Source organism: Eriocheir sinensis, chromosome 6 (assembly GCF_024679095.1).
Source record: "Eriocheir sinensis breed Jianghai 21 chromosome 6, ASM2467909v1, whole genome shotgun sequence".
In the NCBI taxonomy this organism is placed as follows: Eukaryota; Metazoa; Arthropoda; class Malacostraca; order Decapoda; family Varunidae; genus Eriocheir; species Eriocheir sinensis.
The window spans coordinates 2,620,898-2,647,199 of record NC_066514.1 but is presented as its reverse complement, the minus strand read 5'-3'; the positions used below and the strand labels follow the sequence as shown (position 1 = coordinate 2,647,199).

The 26,302-nt window shown below is 44.8% G+C and overlaps 2 protein-coding genes and 1 long non-coding RNA gene across 3 annotated transcripts in view; all 3 read left to right on the top strand.

Annotated features, from left to right (window-relative positions):
- The window catches only part of LOC126988485 (gamma-aminobutyric acid receptor alpha-like), a 71,137-nt gene extending 60,983 nt beyond the window's left edge, over positions 1–10,154 (top strand). The window contains exons 13-16 of the mRNA XM_050846629.1: positions 4,395–4,528; positions 6,562–6,822; positions 7,215–7,418; positions 7,550–10,154. Coding sequence (XP_050702586.1) covers positions 4,395–4,528; positions 6,562–6,822; positions 7,215–7,418; positions 7,550–7,786 — 836 coding nt within the window. The 3' untranslated portion in view covers positions 7,787–10,154. The remainder of the gene's footprint in view (positions 1–4,394; positions 4,529–6,561; positions 6,823–7,214; positions 7,419–7,549) is intronic.
- Positions 10,155–14,249: 4,095 nt separating this feature from the next.
- LOC126988236 (calcyclin-binding protein-like) lies at positions 14,250–25,068 on the top strand. Its single transcript, XM_050846284.1, has 7 exons — positions 14,250–14,532; positions 15,392–15,493; positions 17,201–17,306; positions 17,795–17,891; positions 19,517–19,626; positions 21,562–21,740; positions 24,473–25,068. The coding sequence occupies exons 1-7, from the start codon at positions 14,512–14,514 to the stop codon at positions 24,629–24,631; spliced, it is 774 nt and encodes a 257-aa protein (XP_050702241.1). The 5' UTR covers positions 14,250–14,511; the 3' UTR covers positions 24,632–25,068.
- Positions 15,500–17,202, top strand: LOC126988279 (uncharacterized). The gene is made up of 6 exons (XR_007741823.1): positions 15,500–15,704; positions 15,857–16,081; positions 16,303–16,452; positions 16,528–16,600; positions 16,897–17,046; positions 17,122–17,202. It is a non-coding gene; the product is annotated as an uncharacterized LOC126988279 (long non-coding RNA).
- Positions 25,069–26,302: the final 1,234 nt, after the last annotated feature.

The following is a 26,302-nucleotide window of genomic DNA, read 5'->3' as shown; positions in this document are numbered from 1 at the left end:
ATATCAAAGAGGGAAAACTTTGAAAACGAAAAGATATGTCGGTTAAGTAAGTTTGTTATAGTGATGGTGGACAAAGATGTGCCGGGGAGGAAGGCGAGGGCAGGAGTGTCTTATAAAAGTTGCATTGAAGGAAAGCAAATGAAGCGAATGGATGAAGGAGTAGGCCTATATAGTTTGTGAAATATTTCCGTCACGGTGAAAAAAATTACACATTGCTACATAGAAACAGTGATTTATGCAACAGTTGTGGTCTGCCTTTTCTTCTTCTTTTTTTTCTTGTTTTCTTTTCATTGTTATTATTGTTGTTGTTGTTGTTGTTATGTCATCATTATACGTTAAAAGTTTATCTTGCAGCGACGTTTTCTTTCTTCTTCGCTTTATCATAATTAATTCTCTTTGGTTATTTCCACCACCACCACAACCACCACAGCCACCACCACCACCACCATCACCACCACCTATACTGAGGTTGCTGTATTTCCCAGTCTACGCATTTATGTGTGACGCGGTTTTGTGACGCTGAGGGTTATCTAAATAGTTTTATATAGATGGAGAGAGAGAGAGAGAGAGAGAGAGAGAGAGAGAGAGAGAGAGAGAGAGAGAGACTGACATCCCACCAACACAACAGGCTAGTCTATGTGTTGTACCCCCTCGCCGCCCGACACTTGTTTGAGATGAAAATGAAATTCACATCAAAAACCTGCGATATTAGATCCACGACCACCATCATCACCACCCACCACCACCACCACCATCACCACGACCACCACCACCCACCACCAATACCACCACCACCACCACCAATACCACCACAAAGACCATCACCACCTTGAACAGAAGTCACGGTAACAACAACAACAACAACAACAACAACAACGGTATTAACAGACGCAACAAAAGCCTTATCTTAATAACAACGAAATCAACACATCGGTTTGGACTACAGCAAAAACAACTATACAACACTGCAACAACAACAACAACAACATTACAAACATCACCAGTACCAACAACAACAAATTATAACACTTCTCTTATTTATACACATATCTCATTTTTATTTCTTTATATTTCCTTCCTTTCTCTAATCTTCCCTCCTTCCATCATCCGCTCACTGACCCTGATTCTCTATCGTAACAATTCATCTCAAAACAACAGGCGATATTACAGTCAACTCTGATTCTGGTATCTTTTCGTCATCTTAAATTCCCTACCGTCTATTTCTCCTTTATCTTTTTCGAATCTTCCTCTTTCACCCCCTCTCGTCCTCTGCCATATTTCCCAGGAGGGTGATTCGTATGTGTTTTCCTGTCATCTTAATTCCCCATCTTCTTTTCTCTCTTCTATCTTCTTGTTCACCGGCATATGACCTCAGATGTTGCGCCGACTAAACGAAACTTTCCAACTTTCCTCTCGTTCAACTTTCCTTTTTTTCTTCCTCTCGTCCTGTGCCATGTTTTCCAGCCCTCCCTCTCTTCCTCGATGTTTACACGCCTCCTCCCATTCTCTCCTCCTCCTGTTATATATACTTCCCTCCCTCCGTCTTCCCTCCCTCACTTCTCCACCCTTCCTTCTCGCCTCGACCTCTCCAATACCTCCCGTCACCCATACTTCCCTTCTTTATCGAGCTCTCATCGGCTATCCTCCGCTACCCTTCTTTCCCTTCCACTCCTTCCTCCCTTCGCCTTCCCTCGCCTCGCTGCGTGGGTCCTGTGGCTAACCTAGTAATCGTCGAGTGTCCAATGTTATAGGTTGGTGCTCCCAGACACTTCCGCCTCTCGCATCAACAACTTACAAAAGCCGCAAAAGGGGATTGATTGGATTATCATGAGTGTTTGTCACGTAAGTCTAAGAGATACAAGTCAACAAACTGATTTATTTTGTTCTCTTCTGCTTTTTAAAAATGGAAGAATCTCGCAAACGCTTCATTATACTCCCTTCAAGGAGGGGAGATACAGCAAGGATTGGCTAATGGGACGTAAGACTTCCACCATCTCAAGTCAACTGCCGGACCAGAGAGTCTCCGAATCGTGACGTCATCATGAAACATCGCTTCGAAACACCAAGGCTTCAGATGGAGACGGTCTGAGCTCGGCCCGTACTGCCCAAGGACGCTCCCCTCAACAGAAACAGACATGGGAGAAACAGGGATATGGTAACAGAACAAGAAAAGGACTTAGTTTAACCATGAACAACCAACATGCACCAACGACCAACAAGGACAGATTCTGATACCAACAACTCGCAAACATCAGAAAACCCGTTACGCTTAGAGAAACAGACATTGGGAAACAGACATGGGAGAAACAGACATATGATAACAGAACAAGAAAAGGACTGAATTTAACCATGAACAGCCAACATACACCAAAGACCAACAAGGACAGATTCTGATACCAACAACTCGCAAACATCAGAAAACCCGTTACGCTTAGAGAAACAGACATTGGGAAACAGACATGGGAGAAACAGACATATGGTAACAGAACAAGAAAAGGACTGAATTTAATCATGAACAACCAACATGCACCAAAGACCAACAAGGACAGATTCTGATACCAACAGTTGGAAAGTTTCGTTTAGTCGGCGCAGAATTCCAGCCTGGGATTAACCACGGAAGAGAGGCGGCAGAGTAAGGGTCGACCTCAACGGACTCGAACTGAGGTTAACATCAGATAGAAAGACACGCGTGACTGATGGATAAAAGACGTACCAGGCGCAGAACCTTGGTGACGAGGAATATTATAAGTCTCTCTCTCTCTCTATCTCTCTCTCTCTCTGCGTAGGTGTGTGTGGGGGGGGGGAAGGAGAAGAGTGTGTGTGTGTGTGTGTGTGTGTGTGTGTGTTAATATATCACTATTATGTCGGTGATAGCTGATGAAGACCATGATGAGCCAATTCATGACATTATATCACCAGCATTATTACAAATTACTGTTAACGTCATCTGTATCGGTTATGATCCCGCTAATATTGGGAGCGAGAGTTAGAGGGCGGCCTATTGTTTACAGTATACCGGAGCGAGATAATTCAGCATTGCCAACTGTGTGATGATTGCTGTTACTCCTCCGCACAAGACTTTCTACTCAAGCTCATCCCTTTACTGTCCAAACCCCTTATGCAAGAGTTAACCAGCATCTTCACTCTTTCATCCCTATACTGTCCAAACCCCTTATGCAAGAGTTAACCAGCATCTTCACTCTTTCATCCCTTTACTGTCCAAACCCCTTATGCAAGAGTTAACCAGCATCTTCACTCTTTCATCCCTATACTGTTCAAACCCCTTATTCAAGAGTTAACCAGCATCTTCACTCTTTCATCCCTTTACTGTCCAAACCCCTTATGCAAGAGTTAACCAGCATCTTCACTCTTTCATCCCTATACTGTCCAAACCCCTTATGCAAGAGTTAACCAGCATCTTCGCTCTTTCATCCCTATACTGTCCAAACCCCTTATGCGAGAGTTAACCAGCATCTTCACTCTTTCATCCCTATACTGTCCAAACCCCTTATGCAAGAGTTAACCAGCATCTTCACTCTTTCATCCCTATACTGTCCAAACCCCTTATGCAAGAGTTAACCAGCATCTTCACTCTTTCATCCCTATACTGTCCAAACCCCTTATGCAAGAGTTAACCAGCATCTTCACTCTTTCATCCCTATACTGTCCAAACCCTATGCAAGAGTTAACCAGCATCTTCACTCTTTCATCCCACTACCGTCCAAACACCTTATGCCAGAGTTAACCAGCATCTTCACTCTTTCATCCCTATACTGTCCAAACCCCTTATGCAAGAGTTAACCAGCATCTTCACTCTTTCATCCCTATACTGTCCAAACCCCTTATGCAAGAGTTAACCAGCATCTTCACTCTTTCATCCCTATACTGTCCAAACCCCTTATGCAAGAGTTAACCAGCATCTTCACTCTTTCATCCCTATACTGTCCAAACCCCTTATGCAAGAGTTAACCAGCATCTTCACTCTTTCATCCCTATACTGTCCAAACCCCTTATGCGAGAGTTAACCAGCATCTTCACTCTTTCATCCCTATACTGTCCAAACCCCTTATGCAAGAGTTAACCAGCATCTTCACTCTTTCATCCCTATACTGTCCAAACCCCTTATGCGAGAGTTAACCAGCATCTTCGCTCTTTCATCCCTATGCTGGCAGTTTTATGATCCTGGTGGTAGTTTGACCCTTCTTCTGTACCATGACCCTGAAGAAACACTCATTAGAACCCAACTGACCCCCTCTTTGACCTTTAAAAATAATTGATGTGAGAATCGAACGTGTCTTGTAAAACGAACCTTAGTGTAATACCTTCCTCTGTAAGCACCTCTGGCCTCGTGTCGTCTGCTGGTATACTCAAGCTCTCTGTATCCTTCCCGGCAGGCATAACCACAGTGCTCACCATGACCTTCTTGGGCCTGGAGGCACGCACCGATCTCCCCAAGGTACCGTACTCCACCGCCCTCGACCTCTTCGTCTGGATATCGTACGGGTTCATCTTCGCTACCATCATCGAGGTTAGGTTATTTTCCTCTCCTTGAACACTCTAAGGGCCAGTCTCACAGTTCGCCATGATGGGTTAGTAAGCTCCCAAACCAATACCAGAGCCTTCGAAATTTCCTTGTATAGTGTCTGGTGTTTATAAGTTCACAAATTTGATGAAACTATACAGGAAAAGTCTTGTGTATTTAGTGTGGCATTGAAGACCTCACCGTTTTTGGATTGTATGGGATTCTGTAGTTTGGTTCGGGCTGTTACGAAGACACTGTGTTGGACTGTGGAACCGGCTCTAAGTGCTGCCTAACCTAACCTAACCTGTTTGTTGTGTTTAAGGGCCAGTTTCACAGTTCGCCATGATGGGTTAGTAAGCTCCCAAACCAATACCAGAGCCTTCGAAATTCCTTGTCTAGTGTCTGGTGTTTATAAGTTCACAAATTTGATGAAGCTATACAGGAAAAGTCTTGTGTATTTAGTGTGGCATCGAAGACCTCACCGTTTTGGATTGTATGGGATTCTGTAGTTTGGTTCGGGCTGTTACGAAGACACTGTGTTGGACTGTGAAACCGGCTCTAAGTGCTGCCTAACCTAACCTAACCTAACCTAACCTGTTTGTTGTGTTTAAGGGCCAGTTTCACAGTTCCCCATGATGGGTTAGTAAGCTCCCAAACCAATACCAGAGTAGTGTCTGGTGTTTATAAGTTCACAAATTTGATGAAACTACACAGGAAAAGTCTTGTGTATTTAGTGTGGCATCGAAGACCTCACCGTTTTTGGATTGTATGGGATTCTGTAGTTTGGTTCGGGCTGTTACGAAGACACTGTGTTGGACTGTGGAACCGGCTCATAGTCTACGTATTTATGTGTGACGAGGTTGTGTGTCACTGAAGGTTATGTAAATAGAATCATATAGATGGGAGGAGAAGGAAAATAGACTAGGAAGAAAGGCGCAGATAAGGAAGAAGGGAAGAAATAAGGGAAGGAGATTAAACGAGAGAAGGAGAATTGACGAAAGGGAAGGATATGAAAAGGAAAGGAGAGAATGGGAAGACGATCAAAAGGGCAAGGAAGAGAGGAAGAACGAAGATACGGGAAAACTAGAAAGGGGAAGGAGATTTTAAGAGAGAGAAGGAGAGTTGACGAAAGGGAAAGGATATGAAAAGGAAAGGAGAGAATGAGAAGACAGTGAAATGAGAAAGGAAGGGAGGAAGAACGAATATAAGGGAAAAACTATAAGGGGGAAGGAGATTGATAGAATGAGCAGAGGCGTCAAAAAGGAAGGATTTGAGAAGGAAAGAAAAAAATAATGGAAAAAAAAATGTTCTTCAGTTTGTGAGGAAGGAAAGAACACCTATTTGACAAGGCTTTCATAGGAGTTGTGGGCATTTCCAAGGGTAGTTTCATGACCCTGGTGGTAGTGTGACCCTTCCTCTGTACTGTGAACCTCAAGAAACACCTATTTGACAAGGCTTTCATAGGAGTTGTGGGCATTTCCAAGGGTAGTTTCATGACCCTGGTGGTAGTGTGACCCTTCCTCTGTACCGTGACCCTGAAGAAACACTCATTAGAACCCGACTGACTAATTAGGGTCACATTACAAAACATATCCCAACCCAAGAACACCTATTTGACAAGGCTTTCATAGGAGTTGTGGGCATTTCCAAGGGTAGTTTCATGACCCTGGTGGTAGTGTGACCTTCCTCTGTAGACACTGGTGGTAGTGTGACCCTTCCTCTGTACCGTGACCCTGAAGAAACACTCATTAGAACCCGACTGACTAATTAGGGTCACATTACAAAACATATCCCAGCCCAAGAACACCTATTTGACAAGGCTTTCATAGGAGTTGTGGGCATTTCCAAGGGTAGTTTCATGACCCTGGTGGTAGTGTGACCCTTCCTCTGTACCGTGACCCTGAAGAAACACTCATTAGAACCCGACTGACCCCTTCTTTGACCTTTAGAAATAGGTCATGTGAGAAGCGAGTTTCTCATAATACCGACCTTCTCTATCTGTCCATCTATCCATCTATCTATCTATCTATCTGCCGCAGTTCGCCTTCGTCCACCTCTTCACGAAGGTCGGGTCGGGCGAGGTGTATCTCTCCTACTGTAGCTCCGAGGATGATGATGAGGAGGATGAAGACGACGAGGATGATGATCACGACGAGGACCAAGACGAAGAGGAAGAGGAGAAGGAAGAGGAAGAGGAGGAGGAGGAAGAGGAAGTGGTATTGGGGGTTGGAGACACGACGCAGGAAGAGGGAAAGGGGAACGAACACCAGGGGAGGGAAATGCAACAAACTCCAGTGAAGGTATAAATCTCTCTCTCTCTCTCTCTCTCTCTCTGGGTATTACCTCCATCATTTCGCCGCCCAAGAACACATATTTGACAAGGCTTTCGTAGGAGTTGTGGGCATTTCCAGAAGTAGTTTTATGACCCTGGTGGTAGTCTGACCCTTCTTCTGTACCATGAACCTGAAGAAACACTCATTTGACCCCGATTGACCCCCTCTTTGACCTTTAGAAATAGCTGGTGTGATATGGCAAACTGTTTTGTTATACCAGCTTATATGCCAATCCTTTCGTTAGACACTTCACTCCGCTCTCCTATAAGTTCTTCCACACACCAAACTCTTCACTGAGCTCCCCGGTAACCTCCAGACACTTCACTTCGGTCCCCTTCAGCTCTTCCCTCCCTCCACAGAACGCCTCGGTATGCCTGGCGACGATGCGCGGAGTGGCGGTCCTACCCCTGGCGCCCTATGCTATGGGGCCAAACGGGGTGGGGTCCTCCCGCCTCAGAAGCCCCAAACCTGGCGGGCCCCGGTGCTCCTCCTCTGTGGTGCGGCGCCTGACGGGACTGTGTGGCCGACGGAAGCGAAGACAGGTCCTGGGACACTTCTCCAAGGTATGTGTGTGTGTGTGTGTGTGTGTGTGTGTGTGTGTGTGTTCCTCGCTTCTTCCTTTGCCCGCACGTATGTCAAGTCTGTTCTGATATAGACAGCAACAAGACGCAACCAGTACGTGTCTCCCTTCCAGGAAAGGCGGCAGGAGGAGCGAAGCAGCGCGGGCAGCCTGGAGGATTGGCGGAGGGAGAGGGAGCGAGAGGGGAGCAAGGCGGGCTGTGGGGTCGCCAAGTTCCAGCTTCAGGCCAACTCCGTCTCCAGCATCGACAAGGTCTCCCGCGTCCTGTTCCCGCTGGCCTTCCTCGCCATCAACCTTGTCTACTGGCTCACCTTCCTCTCCCACGACCCATGGCCCTCCTCCCATCTATAGAGCAGTACCTTGGCCCTCTCTCTGAACCCAATCCGATCCGACGTTTTCAAATTTTCACGCCTAGCATCGTACTCATTTATCTGAACAACGATAACGCTCATGAACACTAAGTACTGGAACCGAATCAATAGTGTAAAACAATGATGAATGATGACTGAAAAGAAGCTAATGGAAAGTTATTAAAAGTGTATCGTTTTGATCGAAATGCCTGAGGGAAGGCCAGATTTGTCCCCCTCTGATCGAATAGGGTTAAAAAACACACACACACACACACACACACACACACACACACACACACACACACACCTCTTAAGCCCCGTTCACACCGTGCCGTCTCTGGGCCACGACAACCCAGCGACTTTCCTATTTGACAAGCTGGTTCCCACGCTCCAAGAAGGGTCGGGGGAGGTTTTATTGGGGTCTTGGTGTATTGCCGACTGTCTGGGACATTCGGCCAACTATACAAGTCTCAAGACCTCTTCCAAGACAGGCCCGACCCTTTCACATCAACACCCAAGACCTCGTGTACCCTAGAGTCGTGGGTAGTCGTGGGTAGTCGTGGGTAGTCGTGGGTAGTCGTGGATAGTCGTGGGTAGTCGTGGGTAGTCGTGGGTAGTCGTGGGTAGTCGTGGGTAGTCGTGGGTAGTCGTGGCCCAAAGTCGGAACAGTGTGAACGGGGCTTTACCATACCCCTTCTTTTCCTTAAGGCCTGCCAACTGCCATGTCCATTTCCGACTTCCCATTTCAAGTTCAGAATGTTGAGTGTCACCGCGCTGCCCTTATTACACAGACTCCCGAGCCAATTGTTCGTTTCCTAGCCCAACGTGCTGTGCCCCGGGCCTCTGTATCCTTCATTTAGTACACGATACTCTCACCGCCTAGATGTTTGGTCAGGGACTTTGCCTCAGTATAAAAAATATCCCAAACACCAAGGTATAGTACAATCAGTCATCTGGGGGCGCGTTGATTCACCCAAAGTCTAATAATATGATTAGACTTTGGATTCACCCACCCTATGCGCCCATACCCGGGGTCTCCTCCGAGCAAGGCTTCATGCAAGACAGGATCCACTGGGCGTACTCAAGCCTCGATCCCCTTTGGCATTCTCCGCACAGGATGTCTTCTACAGAAACAACTCGGTGAGCATGCAGGGTCGACTTCTGGATAGCGTGCCACCTCCTCGTATAGCCGGAGCTGGCTCACACGCCTTTTGAAAATCCAAATAAACTACGTCATAGATTGAGAAGAGGTCGTTATACAAGGTAAGTAGGTTAGGTACACAGAATGCACTTTCCAGACTATGTTTTATTGGATTATGTTATGTTGTTTGATGAGTTTGGACAGGCTGGGGCACTGGTTGGTGAGACCTTTCGATTCTTTGCCTGACGGTTCACCCTAGCATGGCTCATAGGGAAAGGTCAGCCAGGTAAGAAATCCAGGTAAGGATCACTTGTTTTGGAAGCTGTGTTGTGAATCCTTGGTTAGGGAAGGACCTTTAACCCGTTAGCAGCGACGGGCCAAATTTGTGGCTTTACCGTGTAGCAGCGACGGGCCAAATTTGTGGCTTTACCGTGTAGCAGCGACGGGCCAAATTTGTGGCTTTACCGTGTAGCAGCGACGGGCCAAATTTGTGGCTTCACCGTGTAGCAGCGACGGGCCAAATTTGTGGCTTTACCGTGTAGCAGCGACGGGCCAAATTTGTGGCTTTACCATGTAGCAGCGACGGGCCAAATTTGTGGCTTCACCGTGTAGCAGCGACGGGCCAAATTTGTGGCTTTACCGTGTAGCAGCGACGGGCCAAATTTGTGGCTTTACCGTGTAGCAGCGACGGGCCACATTTTTGCCATGATATAAACCCCCAAAAATAGATGATACATAAACTGATCACAAGTGCTTAGATATATATTATGAAATGGTTTCCGTGAGTGATGATTTTTTCTCATTTTTCTCGCTTAGAGGGACCATTAAGAAACATGATCCCTGCTGCTACCGGGTTAAAACAGCTCACTATTTTGTCTCTATGCCCTCCGGTAGCTTGCTTACCATTCAGGTTAGACTAATGGGCTTATGACTACCCGGTTATGTTTTGTCTCCTCTCTTAAAAATCGGTGTAACGTCATTCATCTTCCAATCATAAGAGACGATGGCTTTTCACAAGGACATATTAACTAAGGATGCGAGATGATTGAGTATTTCGCTCTTTGTTTCTATAAGTAGCTCAGGATGTATTAAACTATCTGGTCCTCGATTTTTATTTGTTTTGAGGGACAGGAGAGCATTAAGGACTTCATTGGTATAATCATTTAAATACTAGACAAAGTATGAACTGAATTTCCATTAATACAGATGTCATCGCTGCATGGTGTTGGTGGAGAGAGAGAGAGAGAGAGAGAGAGAGAGAGAGAGAGAGAGAGAGAGAGAGAGAGAGAGAGAGAGAGAGAGAGAGAGAGAGAGAGAGAGAGAGAGAGAGAGAGAGAGAGAGAGAGAGAGAGAGAGAGAGAGAGAGACGCTGAAATTCTCAATCTATCTCTTCCCCCTTCCCGCGAGGCTGAGAGAGAGAGAGAGAGAGAGAGAGAGAGAGAGAGAGAGAGAGAGAGAGAGAGAGAGAGAGAGAGAGAGAGAGAGAGAGAGAGAGAGAGAAGTGGCTTTGGCAATGTGGTCAGGTCACACTTGTCCTGCGGGTCTAGGGGTCGTATTTTAAAACATTTCGACCCAAGTTCACATATTTGACATGGCTTTCGTAGGAGCTGTAGGCCTTTCCAGGGGTAGTTTTATGACCCTGGTGGTAGTGTGACCCTTCTTCTGTGCCATGAACCTTAAAAAACACTCATGAAAAACAGATTGATCCGCTCTTTGATCTTTAGAAATAGTTGTGAGAAGCGATAGTGGGTTCTTGGCTTCTTGCCCATCAAAGATTCAAGGGCCGATGAAACAGAGATGAGCACCGAGGCGACGCGCAGCTTGGCGTATAAAACCTGAAGTTGGGGAGGCGACTCACGACCGAGAAAGTATAACTGTGTAGGTCGACTGGTCTGATGTAGTCTCCGTACACTTTCTCTACTCTACGGGGCCGTGTGTTTTTCGTAAATAAAACTTTAACTAAGCGTCGGACAAGGATGTTATTTTGGCAGTGAGTGTTTGAGACCCCGACCTAATGGGCAAAAATATGATTTGGTGTCACACGTGGATAATGAAACACTTATAGGAGTAAATTTAGGGTAAACTCGGCTAAAAGTTAGAGGCACTGTGAGCGAGGTTTGCCCCGCCAACGACAAAGGTATTGTTGGGTAGTTGGGTGGGGATGATTGTGTGGGGAAGGAAAGGTTGGGTATGGGGGAGGTTGGTGAACAAACAGCATACATTGAGGAGGATCGATCATGTCAGGAAGCGTTGCCTCGCCGCGCAGGACGAGCGGCTCAGGTGTACCCAGCGTTGCCACCTGCGGCGGTCACCTGTGTGCGCTATTGTTAGCGGCGCGGGTGACCAACGATACATGATACTGATGTGCTGGAAGCTTCCCCCGGGGGTCTATGGGCCTCTGGAAGACTCCGGGAGGAACGACCAGGGGGGGTAGTGTTATGCTTGGAAGCTTCCCCTGGGGTCTATATGGGCCTTTGGAAGACTTCGGGGGAAACTTCCAGCACAACGATACTATACACAAGTTGAGGAAAACGTCCACTATGAGTAAAATACGCTTAGTAATACTTATTTTACAGCACTATAGATAGGCCACAGCATATCGTATGAGGAGAGGAAGTAGAAAATTATAGAAGACTGTTATATCTAGAGAAACCGTTTTCGAGATATGTGATCACAGCTTCTCGAGAAATTAACTTACCAAAATGCAATATGAAGAAAATACGCTTAGTAATACTTATTTTACAGCACTATAGATAGGCCACAGCATATCGTATGAGGAGAGGAAGTAGAAAATTATAGAAGACTGTTATATCTTGAGAAACCGTTTCCGAGATATGGGATTACAGCTTCTTGAGAAATTAACTTACCAAAATGCAATATGAAGAAAATACGCTCAGTAATACTTATTTTACAGCACTATAGATAGGCCGCAGCATATCGTATGAGGAGAGGAAGTAGAAAATTATAGAAGACTGTTATATCCAGAGAAACAGTTTACGAGATATGTGATCACAGTTTCTCGAGAAATTAACTTACCAAAATGCAATATGAAGAAAATACGCTTAGTAATACTTATTTTACAGCACTATAGATAGGCCACAGCATATCGTATGAGGAGAGGAGGTAGAATATTCTTTAAGACTGTTATATCCAGAGAAACCGTTTACGAGATATGGGATTACAGCTTCTTGAGAAATTAACTTACCAAAATGCAATATGAAGAATTATATACGCTAGTAATACTTATTTTACAGCACTATAGATAGGCCACAGCATATCGTATGAGGAGAGGAAGTAGAAAATTATAGAAGACTGTTATATCCAGAGAAACAGTTTACGAGATATGGGATTACAGCTTCTCGAGAAATTAACTTACCAAAATGCAATATATGAAGAAAATACGCTTAGTAATACTTATTTTACAGCACAAGATAGGCCACAGCATATCGTATGAGGAGAGGAGGTAGAATATTATAGAAGACTGTTATATCTAGAGAAACCGTTTCCGAGATATGGGATGACTTCTCGAGAAATTAACTTAAGAAAAATGCAATATATGAAGAAAATACGCTTAGTAATACTTATTTTACAGCACAAGATAGGCTCCAGCATATCGTATGAGGAGAGGAAGTAGAATATTATAGAAGACTCTTTCTGCTATATCTAGAGAAACCGTTTTCGAGAGATGTGATTTGACTGATTCATTTAAAAGATAGTTTATTGTTGCAGGAGAAGGGAAGAGCATGCTATCCCAACCCCCAGGCAGGGCAGAATGTGATTATACAACTATATATTTTTTTATAGTAATACATGTGTAGGAAGAACCATGAAACTAAAAAGATACAATGGTAGGAATGAACTGCAAAGGGTTCCCGAGAAATTAACTTAAGAAAGGCTTGATTTTCAACAGACATAGCTATTCAGGTTATCATTTTTACTCGAAGGCGTGATCTGTGATATTATATTCGTATTGATTGATTGATTAATTGTTTATTGTTGCAAGTAAAACAACAAAGGAGAAGGGAGGAATATTGCAATTAACCCCACGCTGGTCTGCACCGTACCAGCCATGCCAGACTGTCCAGCTCACCCCAAAACTGTGTCCTGGGCCCTAATAACGAGATTAGTTCATATCTATCGTTAAATCGCTAATTCCCTGATGTGTTTGGCAGTAGTTAAGGACCAGAAAATGGATATATGCTAAGTGCTATATTTTGGCGTGGGTGTACAGTACTGAGGTGTTGAACATATTATATAGAAGACGTGTGGGCCTGATAGCATTGCACCAGACAAGATAAACCACGTTATTTTGTCAGTTGTGTGATAAATAAATAAATAAAACTACCATTTAGCGGAATAATATTTTTTTTTAGCAGAGTCCAGAGTCCTGTGAGATTGCCTTTGTAGCGGCTCCCACTAATGACTTATTGCTGATTGGCGTTGTTGATTTTGAGTTTTGTTCAGTGCAAACATAATATATCAGTGTGTGTGTGTGTGTGTGTGTGTGTGTGTGTGTGTGTGTCACCATTGCCAGATTGTCGTACTCAGAGCACCGTTGCCAGATTATCGTACTCAGGCCACCGTTGCCAGATTATCGTACTCAGAGCATAGTATTTACCGGTTTCTGACGCCTAACTATTGCCAAGAAGCATCAGGAATTAACTCTTTTAACGAGAGATATAAATGAATCTAGTTATTGGGGCACAGGAGACAGTTTTGGGTTCGAAAGTTGATGAATATAAGAGGCTGAGTACGAGAATCTGGCAACGTTGGTGTGTGTGTGAGGATGAAACTGTCGTACATGTGATACTGGTGTGTGGGAGATACCAGAGAGAAAGGACTGAGATGATGAGGGTGGCACTGATGGGCTGGGATGTGAATGGGAGGATTGCAAGAACGGAGAGGGAATGGATGCTGCTGGGATGGAGTGCTGAAACAAATGAGAGAATTATAGAAGCCATGAAGAGTTCTCTGGAAAAGATGTAGTGTGTAAGACATAGGGAATTGGAAGATTTGTAATGGATACTGCTTGTTTTGTTTTATTTATACAGGTTATACCGATATGAAGGTCTGCCTCTCCAACGGGACATATGTACAGCAAGAGCAAGAGCAAGAGTGTGTAGCGAGGGTTGGCAACACTGCTCCGCCTCCTGTACAGCAAGACCACGAGTGTGTGTGGTGGTCTGCGAGGGCTGGCAACACTGCTCCGCCGCCTGTACAGCAAGAGCACTAGTGTGTGTGGTGGTCTGCGAGGGTTGGCAACACTACTCCGCCATATGTACAGCAAGAGCAAGAGCAGGAGTGGCCGGCGAGGGTTGGCAACACTGCTCCGCTACATGTACAGCAAGAGCAAGAGCAAGAGACCAGCACCCAGTAAACAAACCCCGCCGTGCTGTGCTGACCCTCGCTGCCCTGCCCCGTGCTGACCCCTGCTGACCCCTGCCGACCCACGCTGACCCCCGCCGTGACCCAGCCCACACCAGGCCATACCCAGACGCGGCGTGACCCGAGCACCAGCCGCGGACCGTCAGGAGGCGTGAGGTCGACCACGTGCAGCGTACCCAGCATACCCAGCACATCCCACCATGGCCAACAAGCTGGAGGAGGTGAAAGATTTGTAACATTTCAAACATTTTATTATCCCTTGACAAATAACACCTTGAAATAATTACAGGTACTTAAGGGGTGAGGATGAGGTGTTGGGCTCTTCATACCCTCAGGGGGATGTGAAGCTTATTAACACACTTTACCCACCTCCCACCTTACCCACTTACCCACTTACCCACTTGGGGAGCTTGGGAGGCAGGGCTCTCAAGGGGTGCTTCTTCTCAGGGGTTTCAACATTCTGGTCATAGTTGTTTTTAAGAGTTAATTCTGCCTGGGAGTCTATTTCAGGGGTTTGTAACTCTTCAGAATTTTTTGGGGGTTAAAGTTTGTTTCAGTATCATGCCAGTATCTCATTACCTGTTGATGAAAGTTTTTAATAGATTTTCCTCAATTCTGGAGAGAAGACCGAAGTTTTGAGGGTGTGATTATATACCTGTTGATGAAAGTTTTTAATAGATTTTCCTCAATTCTGGAGAGAAGACCGAAGTTTTGAGGGTGTGATTATTAACCGTGTAGCAGCGACGGGCTAAATTTGTGCCATGATATAACCCCCCCAAAGTAGATGATACATAATCTGATCACTAATGCTTTGATATATATTATGAAATGGTTTGTGTGAGGGGTGATTTTTTCTCATTTTTCTCGCTTGGAGGGACCATTAAGAAACATGATCCCTGCTGCTACCGGGCTAACAGTTGGGAGGCTCAAGCTGTACCTTTTATGAACAGCTTTTTCACCTTTGACATGAATGTTTGTTTGAACCAGAATGTCTCAGCAAGTTTAGCTTTATTGGTACAGAATAGACGAGTTCTCACCAGCTCAGTGCCAGCGTATGACACATCCTCCTCTCACCCACAGGCACAGAAGGATGTGGAAGAGCTGCGCACATTGGTGGCATCTGCTTCCCGCAAACGTGTCCAGGATATGCTGGCTAATGAGCTGCGGAGGATGGAGATAGAGGTGAGTCCCTCCTCTTGGCTTAGTTGCATTGAACGTTCTTAGGTATTTAAGAGATGTTTTGTTTGCTGCACTAAGAAAATGTACTCCAGAATTACAAGCAGGAGTAAAATGTACGTAGCAGTAGAAAACTAACTCATTATGAAACTGCATTTTACTATCATGTGACAATGTTGAAATTTCTTGAACATCTTGATGTCTAATGTGATGGCAGGTGATTGATTTTGGCTACAAGTACATCACTGAAAACTCCTGGAGTCTACTATAATTTTGTCTAATGTGATGGCAGGTGATTGATTTTGGCTACAAGTACATCACTGAAAACTCCTGAAGTCTACTGTATAACTTTGTCTAATGTGATGGCAGGTGATTGATTTTGGCTACAAGTACATCACTGAAAACTCCTGAAGTCTACTATAACTTTGTCTAATGTGATGACAGGTGATTGATTTTGGCTACAAGTACATCACTGAAAACTCCTGGAGTCTACTGTAACTTTGTCTAATGTGATGACAGGTGATTGATTTTGGCTGCAAGTACATCACTGAAAACTCCTGAAGTCTACTATAACTTTGTCTAATGTGATGGCAGGTGATTGATTTTGGCTACAAGTACATCACTGAAAACTCCTGGAGTCTACTATAACTGTCTAATGTGATGGCAGGTGATTGATTTTGGCTGCAAGTACATCACTGAAAACTCCTGGAGTCTACTGTAACTGTCTAATGTGATGGCAGGTGATTGATTTTGGCTGCAAGTACATCATTGAAAACTCCTGGAGTCTACTGTAACTTTGTCTAATGTGATGGCAGGTGATTGATTTTGGCTACAAGTACATCATTGAAAACTCCTGGAGTCTACTGTAACTTTGTCTAATGTGATGGCAGGTGATTGATTTTGGCTACAAGTACATCACTGAAAACTCCTGAAGTCTACTGTAACTTTGTCTAATGTGATGGCAGGTGATTGATTTTGGCTGCAAGTACATCGCTGAAAACTCCTGAAGTCTACTGTAACTTTGTCTAATGTGATGACAGGTGATTGATTTTGGCTGCAAGTACATCGCTGAAAACTCCTGAAGTCTACTGTAACTGTCTAATGTGATGACAGGTGATTGATTTTGGCTGCAAGTACATCGCTGAAAACTCCTGAAGTCTACTATAACTTTGTCTAATGTGATGGCAGGTGACTGATTTTGGCTGCAAGTACATCACTGAAAACTCCTGAAGTCTACTGTAACTGTCTAATGTGATGACAGATGCCTGATTTTGGCTACAAGTACATCACTGAAAACTCCTGGAGTCTACTGTAACTGTCTAATGTGATGACAGGTGATTGATTTTGGCTGCAAGTACATCACTGAAAACTCCTGAAGTCTACTATAATTTTGTCTAATGTGATGACAGGTGCCTGATTTTGGCTACAAGTACATCACTGAAAACTCCTGGAGTCTACTGTAACTTTGTCTAATGTGATGGCAGGTGATTGATTTTGGCTACAAGTACATCACTGAAAACTCCTGAAGTCTACTGTAACTTTGTCTAATGTGATGGCAGGTGACTGATTTTGGCTGGAAGTACATCATTGAAAACTCCTGGAGTCTACTATAACTTTGTCTAATGTGATGGCAGGGGACAGATTTTGGCTGCAAGTACATCACTGAATCTACAACTTTCCTCTGAGTGGTGACCAACTCTGTATCCTTGGCAGGTGACCCAGCTTCAGGAGGCAGCGGTAAATGCAGCCAGCTTGCAGCAACAGCAGCGGCCGAAGACATCTGCTCCCACCAACTACACCGTCAGCATCAGGAACTACTGTAAGATGTGCTCCATTGGGGTTGACATGGCAGGATGGGGCCACTAAGGGGTAATACTGTTCCTTGGTACCGTAGTTTCAGCACTGACGAGCACCATTTGTCTGCATTAACAGTTTTCTGCCATCCAAGTATAAGTATTATTACCGGACTTGTCAGTGAGTTAGTTGTCATTTCACTCTCGGCATTTACTTTACAATATGAATTACATGAATGTTTTACGATGTTATTGGTTTGTATATAATGCCTGTACATGCAGATATTGTAACTGTTATACAAGCAAAATATGCTAGACAGAATCTGTGGCATTTCAACTGAATTAAGATTGTTTTATACTTTTTTTCTTATAATAGCATCCATGTGGTTCTGACTTGACCATATCTTGTCATCACTGATTTGAAATGACGTTTTAACGCAGCCATTAACACAGCCAACATGACCTTTCCTTCCTGTCCCTGTCAGCCCCACACATTTGCACCTATTCTTTCCAGCTTGGGACCAGTCGGACAAGTTCACAAAGCTGTACTTGATGCTAAAGAACGTTCAGGGTCTGGCCAAGGAGGCGGTCACCTCGTCCTTCACGGAGAAGTGAGTGCCTGGTGCTTCCTGGGCTAGTGGCACGGTCAAAAGTCGGAGTGTTTGTTACGACTGTAGTGAAGAGTTTGTAAGCTAGGGAGGCTTATTGGTCTGTAGTCCTTTTAATTTATTTTATCACCTTTTTTGTTTATTGTTAACCCATCCGCTGTGATTGGCACGGATTTGGCTTTTACTGGTAGCCTGGTAACGTATACTCCCAGGTCTTTCTCTGCCTCTGTGGTGGATAGTGGAGTGTTTCCCATGTGGTATTGGTGTGCTGGATATCCCTTCACTGGTAGCCTGGTAACATACACTCCCAGGTCTTTCTCTGCCTCTGTGGTGGATAGTGGAGTGTTTCCCATGTGGTATTGGTGTGCTGGATATCCCTTCACTGGTAGCCTGGTAACATACACTCCCAGGTCTTTCTCTGCCTCTGTGGTGGATAGTGGAGTGTTTCCCATGTGGTATTGGTGTGCTGGATATCCCTTCACTGGTAGCCTGGTAACGTATACTCCCAGGTCTTTCTCTGCCTCTGTGGTGGATAGTGGAGTGTTTCCCATGTGGTATTGGTGTGCTGGATATCCCTTCACTGGTAGCCTGGTAACGTATACTCCCAGGTCTTTCTCTGCCTCTGTGGTGGATAGTGGAGTGTTTCCATTTTTGTATTGGTGTGCTGGATATCCCTTCACTGGTAGCCTGGTAACATACACTCCCAGGTCTTTCTCTGCCTCTGTGGTGGATAGTGGAGTGTTTCCCATGTGGTATTGGTGTGCTGGATATCCCTTCACTGGTAGCCTGGTAACATACACTCCCAGGTCTTTCTCTGCCTCTGTGGTGGATAGTGGAGTGTTTCCCATGTGGTATTGGTGTGCTGGATATCCCCTCCCAAGGTCCATGACTTTACATTTTTCTTCATTGAATTGTAGCAGCCACTTTTTGTTCCATTCCTGTAGCTTGGTGAGGTCTGACTATAGGAAATCCACAGTCAAGGGGTTACGATGATGCCATTTTCCCAGGCCACAGGCACTAATGAAAAGCACTTTGTATATACATGAGCTAAATTTTTAAGTACAGAATCTGAAGAAATTGCAACAACTGTATGTTAGCTATTATCTGAAGCTCCAAAGGTTTTACACAAGTTTTAGGGTGAAGGAAATAAGCAAACACTGAGGGAATGGAGAAGGTATGGTGGAGAGGTGTTATTGGGGATTAGGGAAGGAATGTTACTATATCAGAATGGCTGTAAAAATTCTGTCTCTCTCTCTCTCTCTCTCTCTCTCTCTCCAGTGTAACACGATTGACTCCTTCAAAAACAAGCTCGACCGTCACTTCCTTGAACTTAATATTAACTACAGTAGAAATGCAGCGTTTTGGAGTCATCTGATTAATGTAGAATCACTTAGGTTGAAAGACAGGTCACCTAGTCTGCACCATGGGGTCTGTGTGGTCTGATTTTCTATGTAAATCTATGTAAATCTCTCTCCCTCTCTTTCTCTCTATCTCTTACTTTTCTCCCTCCGACATTCTCAACAATCGTCTCCCCTCTCAAGTTTTCCTCCTCTCTCTCTCGTAGTAGTAGTAATAATAGTTTTTGTTGTTATTGTTATTTATTCTCTCCCTGTTCTCGTCTCCCCCAGGGGCGTGGAGGTGAAGGTGGAGGGACTGGACGGCAAGAACCACCATCTGCGCATCAACAATCTGGCCGCCTCCATCAACCCCGAGGCCAGCTACCACAAGGTTAAGACAGGTGAGGGACCGGTTTGTGGCAGGAGATAATTGTGTAGCAAAGGGGAACAATCGGGCAGTGGAGAGGTCACCTAGCCAACCCTACGACACCAAGCCCAAGTACCTCCTGGCATGGTGGGGGCTTCGTGGTGCAGTGGTTAGCACATTCACAACCGAGAGAGCCCGGGTTCGATTCCCGGGCGGAGTGGAAAAATTTGGGCGGCTTTTCTGATACCCTACGCCCCTGTCCACCCAGCAGTGAATGGGTACCAGGTGTTAATCGGGGTTGTGTCCGTCTGGGGTCTGTTCCCTTTCCTATAATTCCTTCCCTTCTGTCTCTCTCCGCATATGACCACAGATGTTACATGACTAAACCAAACTTTCCAACTTTTCCTATAATTCCTTCCCCTTCTGTCTCTCTCCGGCATATGACCACAGATGTTGCGCCGACTAAACCAAACTTTCCAGCTTTTCCTATAATTCCTTCCCCTTCTGTCTCTCTCCGGCATATGACCACAGATGTTGCGCCGACTAAACCAAACTTTCCAACTTTTTCTTGGCATGGTCTATCAACTTGCTCAGGCCATAAATTCCGTGGGCATCCCCTTGGTCTCCTCCACTCAGGGTTGCCTCTTGCAGAAACAACCCAGTGAATAGGGGTCCTGGGTAACGTGTCACATGCCCATATAGCCGGAGTTGGCGTTGACGGACTATGTGGGTAATATATGTCGAATCAGTCTTATGGAGTAGCCTCTGGTTTAACACAGTCATTTCAGTGATATCCCATGATTCTGTTTAGATAGTTATTACCAAAGGCATCAGTCTGGCTCTCCAAGTTCTTATTCAATGTCCGTCTCACAGCCAGAGAATAAGACAAGGAGCACAAGTGACTTAAATATCTGGCTCTTTGCTCTACACAGGCATCGACAATGCCCTATACTCGTACTGAGCGAGTCCGTAACATCATGGGCCAAGCCAGTCTGCCATAAGACTTCTTGGCAAGATCCACCATTGTTCTGAACTTTGTTACCAAGGTATGTGAAATTTTTCTGAGATCTCGGTGCCGTCGCCACACGCATGAACAGACTGTACTGTTTCAACTAGCAAACCTCCAAATACTTACACTTTGATCTTGGCCTCCTCGTGCAGTGCCTCGAGAGCCATCACCGGAGCCTCCAGCGACTCCACAAGGATTACTGCATCGGCGACAAAAACAAGATCAGCGACGCAGGTATTGCCAATGCGTGCTCCACAATTACACTGGTCCACAACTCTGCCCAGTACCCAGTCCATACAAGTGTTGAAGAGCAATGGGGAATGGACACAGCCCTGCCTCACTCCCATGTTCACGGGGAAGAATCTGGACAAGCCCCCCACACACACACACACACACACACACACACACACACTTCGCAGCACTCTCAGTCCCAGAATACAGGCCAGTCAGTAGACAAATAGTCCTCGCAGGAATCCCACAGAGTCACAGGATATCCCAGAGTGCCTCACGATGTGCTGAATCAAACACCTTCTTGAGATTCACATGGGCTGCAAGCATCCCCTGTTGAAACTGACATTGGCGCCCCACCAACACAAAGCGCAAGGATATGGTCAGTTGTCGACTTACCAGGCAGCTTCAGCAGCACTGTTTAGATTATTGCTAGGATAGGCAAACAAGTGAAATTTGCAAGTAGCTTCCGTAAATGTATCATCTACCATTTGTTATCCTCAACTTCAAATATTAGCATTCACTTGCCCTCCAATGTATATATTAACCACATACCTGCTATGAGAATAAAACCCACACTGGCGAAGGAAATATATATGTTTACTAAATGGTTTTGATGGATACTGCCCCCACTGAAGATGTAGATAAAAATCACTATTATCCCTCGTGTGTTCCCGGCGCGGCTACACTCAACCTTCCCCCGTAAATACAGCATTGTTTTTGTGCTCCCAGACATGGTGGTGGTGCTGCTGGCCAAGGCCGAGACTGGTGACAAGTGGTCCGGGGTAACAGCCGAGGATGTGAAGGCCAACCTTGCCCGCCAGCCCAAGACTAACCCCTCAGACCCCAATGGTGGTATTATGGACCTCATGAAGCAGATGTATGATGACGGTGATGACAAGATGAAGCAGGTGAGGCAGTAAGCTTTGTTTTCTGTTTATTTTACACAGGGGCTTCGTGGTGCAGTGGTTAGCACACTCGGCTCACAACCAAGAGAGCCTGGGTTCGATTCCCGGGTGGAGTGGAAAAATTTGGGCGGCTTTTCCGATACCCTACGTAGCCCCTGTCCACCCAGCAGTGAATGGGTACCAGGTATTAATCGGGGGTTGTGTCCCGTCTCCTGGGGTCTGTTCCCTTCTCCTATAATTCCTTCCCCTTCTGTCTCTCTCCGGCATATGACCACAGATGTTGCGCCCAATAAACCAAACTTTCCAACTGTTCCCTTCTCCTATAATTCCTTCCCCTTCTGTCTCTCTCCGGCATATGACCACAGATGTTGCGCCCACTAAACCAAAGTTTCCAACTGTTCCCTTCTATAATTCCTTCCCCTTCAGTCTCTCTCCGGCATATGACCACAGATGTGCCGACTAAACCAAACTTTCCAACTGTTCCCTTCTCCTATAATTCCTTCCCCTTCTGTCTCTCTCCGGCATATGACCACAGATGTTGCGCCGACTAAACCAAACTTTCCAACTGTTCCCTTCTCCTATAATTCCTTCCCCTTCTGTCTCTCTCCGGCATATGACCACAGATGTTGCACCGACTAAACCAAACTTTCCAACTGTTCCCTTCTCCTATAATTCCTTCCCCTTCTGTCTCTCTCCGGCATATGACCACAGATATTGTGCCGACTAAACCAAACTTTCCAACTGTTCCCTTCTCCTATAACTCCTTCCCCTTCTGTCTCTCTCCAGCATATGACCACAGATGTTGCACCGACTAAACCAAACTTTCCAACTTTTTCAGCCAACTATAACAAAGTAATTTCATTTATTTTTTACCGTCTAACCCAAAATTTTTCATAATATTTCAAACCTCTCCACATTCTTATTTGCATCATTTGTATTTATGTACCGAAGCCAAATTGCTCACTTCTGAAAATCACTATCATGCTCCTCTGGGCATCATGGGCCTATTACTAAACATTTCGGCGCCCAAGTTCACCTATTTGACAAGGCTTTCGTAGGAGTTTTGGGCATTTCCAGGAGTAGTTTTATGACCCTGGTGGTAGTTTGATCCTTCTTCTGTACCGTGAACCTGAAGAAACACATATTTGACAAGGCTTTCGTAGGAGTTTTGGGCATTTCCAGGAGTAGTTTTATGACCCTGGTGGTAGTTTGATCCTTCTTCTGTACCGTGAACCTCAAGAAACACCTATTTGACAAGGCTTTTGAAGGAGTTTTGGGCATTTCCAGGAGTAGTTTTATGACCCTGGTGGTAGTGTGACCCTTCCTCTGTACCGTGAACCTGAAGAAACACCTATTTGACAAGGCTTTCGTAGGAGTTTTGGGCATTTCCAGGAGTAGCTTTATGACCCTGGTGGTAGTTTGATCCTTCTTCTGTACCGTGAACCTGAAGAAACACATATTTGACAAGGCTTTCGTAGGAGTTTTGGGCATTTCCAGGAGTAGTTTTATGACCCTGGTGGTAGTGTGACCCTTCCTCTGTACCGTGAACCTCAAGAAACACACATTTGACAAGGCTTTCGTAGGAGTTTTGGGCATTTCCAGGAGTAGTTTTATGACCCTGGTGGTAGTCTGACCCTTCTTCTGTACCATGAACCTAAAGAAACACACATTTGACAAGGCTTTCGTAGGAGTTTTGGGCATTTCCAGGAGTAGTTTTATGACCCTGGTGGTAGTGTGACCCTTCTTCTGTACCGTGAACCCAAGAACACCTATTTGACAAGGCTTTCGTAGGAGTTTTGGGCATTTCCAGGAGTAGTTTTATGACCCTGGTGGTAGTGTGACCCTTCTTCTGTACCATGAACCTGAAGAAACACATATTTGACAAGGCTTTCGTAGGAGTTTTGGGCATTTCCAGGAGTAGCTTTATGACCCTGGTGGTAGTGTGACCCTTCCTCTGTACCGTGAACCCAAGAACACCTATTTGACAAGGCTTTCGTAGGAGTTTTGGGCATTTCCAGGAGTAGTTTTATGACCCTGGTGGTAGTGTGACCCTTCTTCTGTACCGTGAACCCAAGAACACCTATTTGACAAGGCTTTCGTAGGAGTTTTGTGCATTTCCAGGAGTAGTTTTATGACCCTGGTGGTAGTTTGATCCTTCTTCTGTACCGTGAACCCAAGAACACCTATTTGACAAGGCTTTCGTAGGAGTTTTGGGCATTTCCAGGAGTAGTTTTATGACCCTGGTGGTAGTGTGACCCTTCCTCTGTACCGTGAACCTGAAGAAACACTCATTAGAACTCGATTGACCCCCTCTGTGACCTCTAGAAATAGCTGATATGAGAAGCAAAGTGTCAGAATACCGAGCTATATAATTTTGTGTAACCCCAGAGCCTAGACGGACCATTATCGCATTTTTCTACTGAGCCTTCTACTCTATTCATTTAAGTTCATGAGGTGGTTCTTGTGGTAGTTTCTTAAATTTAGACTTATGATCAGCCTGTCGGTTCTGAACAGGGTCATGACTTGAGGGCCACCTGTGTGTATCGCAATGAAACAATACTTTTACGTACATTTCTCCTTAAAACTAATGAAGGAACATCTTGATAAACTTAATAAGGAGACTTTCCGACAGACAGACACTGATTACTTATGATATATAATTGATTTTGATTCGTATAATAAAACTTCCTTATCCTGGTTGATGTAATTACTCCCTCAACTCTCCTGTCCACCAGATGCTCAACAAGACATGGTATGAGAGCCAACAGAAGACCCTACGCGGGGAGCCAGGGGAGCCGGGGATGCCAGGAATGCCGGGAATGGGAGGAATGCCAGGGATGCCGGGAATGGGAGGAATGCCCGGAATGCCTGGAATGCCTGACATGGGCCTCTAGCTCAGCACCAGAAGGGCATATATTAAGGTTGCCAGCTAGGAATATTAGGCAAACTCTTGTAGATGTATCCCCAGTCTTGGTCCTGGCACTCGTCCGGGAATTCTGGCACTGTCTGTTTGTTGCTGCGTGCAAATTTTGTGTCGCATGATTTTTTAAATATATAATTTGTTGTTTGTTAGGTCAAGATCATCCATGTTGCACCAGACCCTAGCCAAATGACCTTTTATGTGACAAATGCGTTCTTAGCAAATTGTTATCTGAGTTACTAAATAAGGCCTTGAAAATTACAATTCCGCTCGGTTTGTTAAAGTTTTATGATTAATTAATTTATTTATTGCCCCATCCAAAAGTTAGAAGTCATATTCCTCCCTCATCCAGCACAGATGTAAGAAAAAAACTGTACTGTGACTCTGTGCTAATAAAACACTACAAAAAGACCTCCTCCACTAATTGACCTCGACCCCGCCAGAGTTGTTTGGAGAAATACCTTATGAAATGACAAATATCACTTCCTTTAACCCAGTAGCAGCGGGGATCATGTTTCTTAATGGTCCCTCCAAGCGAGAAAAATGAGGAAAAATCACCCCTCACACAAACCATTTCATAATATATATCAAAGCATTTGTGATCAGATTATGTATCATCTATTTTGGGGGTTTATATCATGGCACAAATTTGGCCCGTCGCTGCTACACGGTAAAGCCACAAATTTGGCCCATCGCTGCTACACGGTAAAGCCACAAATTTGGCCCGTCGCTGCTACACGGTAAAGCCACAAATTTGGCCCGTCGCTGCTACACAGTAAAGCCACAAATTTGGCCCGTCGCTGCTATACGGTGAGGCCACAAATTTGGCCCGTCGCTGCTACACGGTAAAGCCACAAATGCTTGTTGAGTGACATGACCCTAGCGTTTGAGGATATCACACGTTATCTTCATGGACGATAATCGACGCATAAAAGACTTGAACTACGGAACAATGAGCCTTCTTGCTGCATGAACAACATCAAACTGAACGAAATAGATACGCACTTTAGATACACAGAGTCAGGGGCTGTTTTAGTAAGCCTAGGACAGATTTAACCTATCGAGAGGAGGGAAGATGAATGGACGAGAAGGAGAGAACTGATTATCAAGACTCATAGAATTAATAGCGAGTAATATTGCCTTTAATTATATTTCAAAAGAGCGAGATTGAGTGCGCAAAACATCGATATGCCAAAAATACAGTTGGCCTAAAAGGAAATTAAGGTATATATATTAGACCCAAACTCTTATAGGTATTGTGACTTGGTGAGTAAGACCTGAATTAACTTAGGTAATGAGTGATTGATTTAAAATGTGACTAGGTTATGAAGGAGACAGATGGTGAGTAAATTCAAGCGTTTACAGATGTGAGTAAAAACGTATAGGGCCGACAGATAATGAGTAAAACATACCTATTACAGATCATGAGTAAAATGCAGATAATGAGTAAGGAGGAAAGATAATGAGTAAGAGAACAGATTATGAGTAAGAGGAAAACAGCTTATGAGTAAATCGTAGACCTTATGAGTAAATGGTATAGAGATTATGAGTAAATGGTATAGAGATTATGAGTAAATTGTAGACAGATTATGAGTAAATCGTAGACATTATGAGTAAATCGTATAGACATTATGAGTAAATCGTA

What these genes read in the sequence shown, in the direction of transcription:
- LOC126988236 (XM_050846284.1), top strand. Translation starts at nt 14,512, where the DNA reads ATGGCCAACAAGCTGGAGGAG. An exon ending in CGTCAGCATCAGGAACTACT is followed by an intron (nt 17,307 to 17,794) that starts GTAAGATGTGCT and finishes TATTCTTTCCAG; the next exon opens with CTTGGGACCAGTCGGACAAG. An exon ending in CTACCACAAGGTTAAGACAG is followed by an intron (nt 19,627 to 21,561) that starts GTGAGGGACCGG and finishes TTGTGCTCCCAG; the next exon opens with ACATGGTGGTGGTGCTGCTG.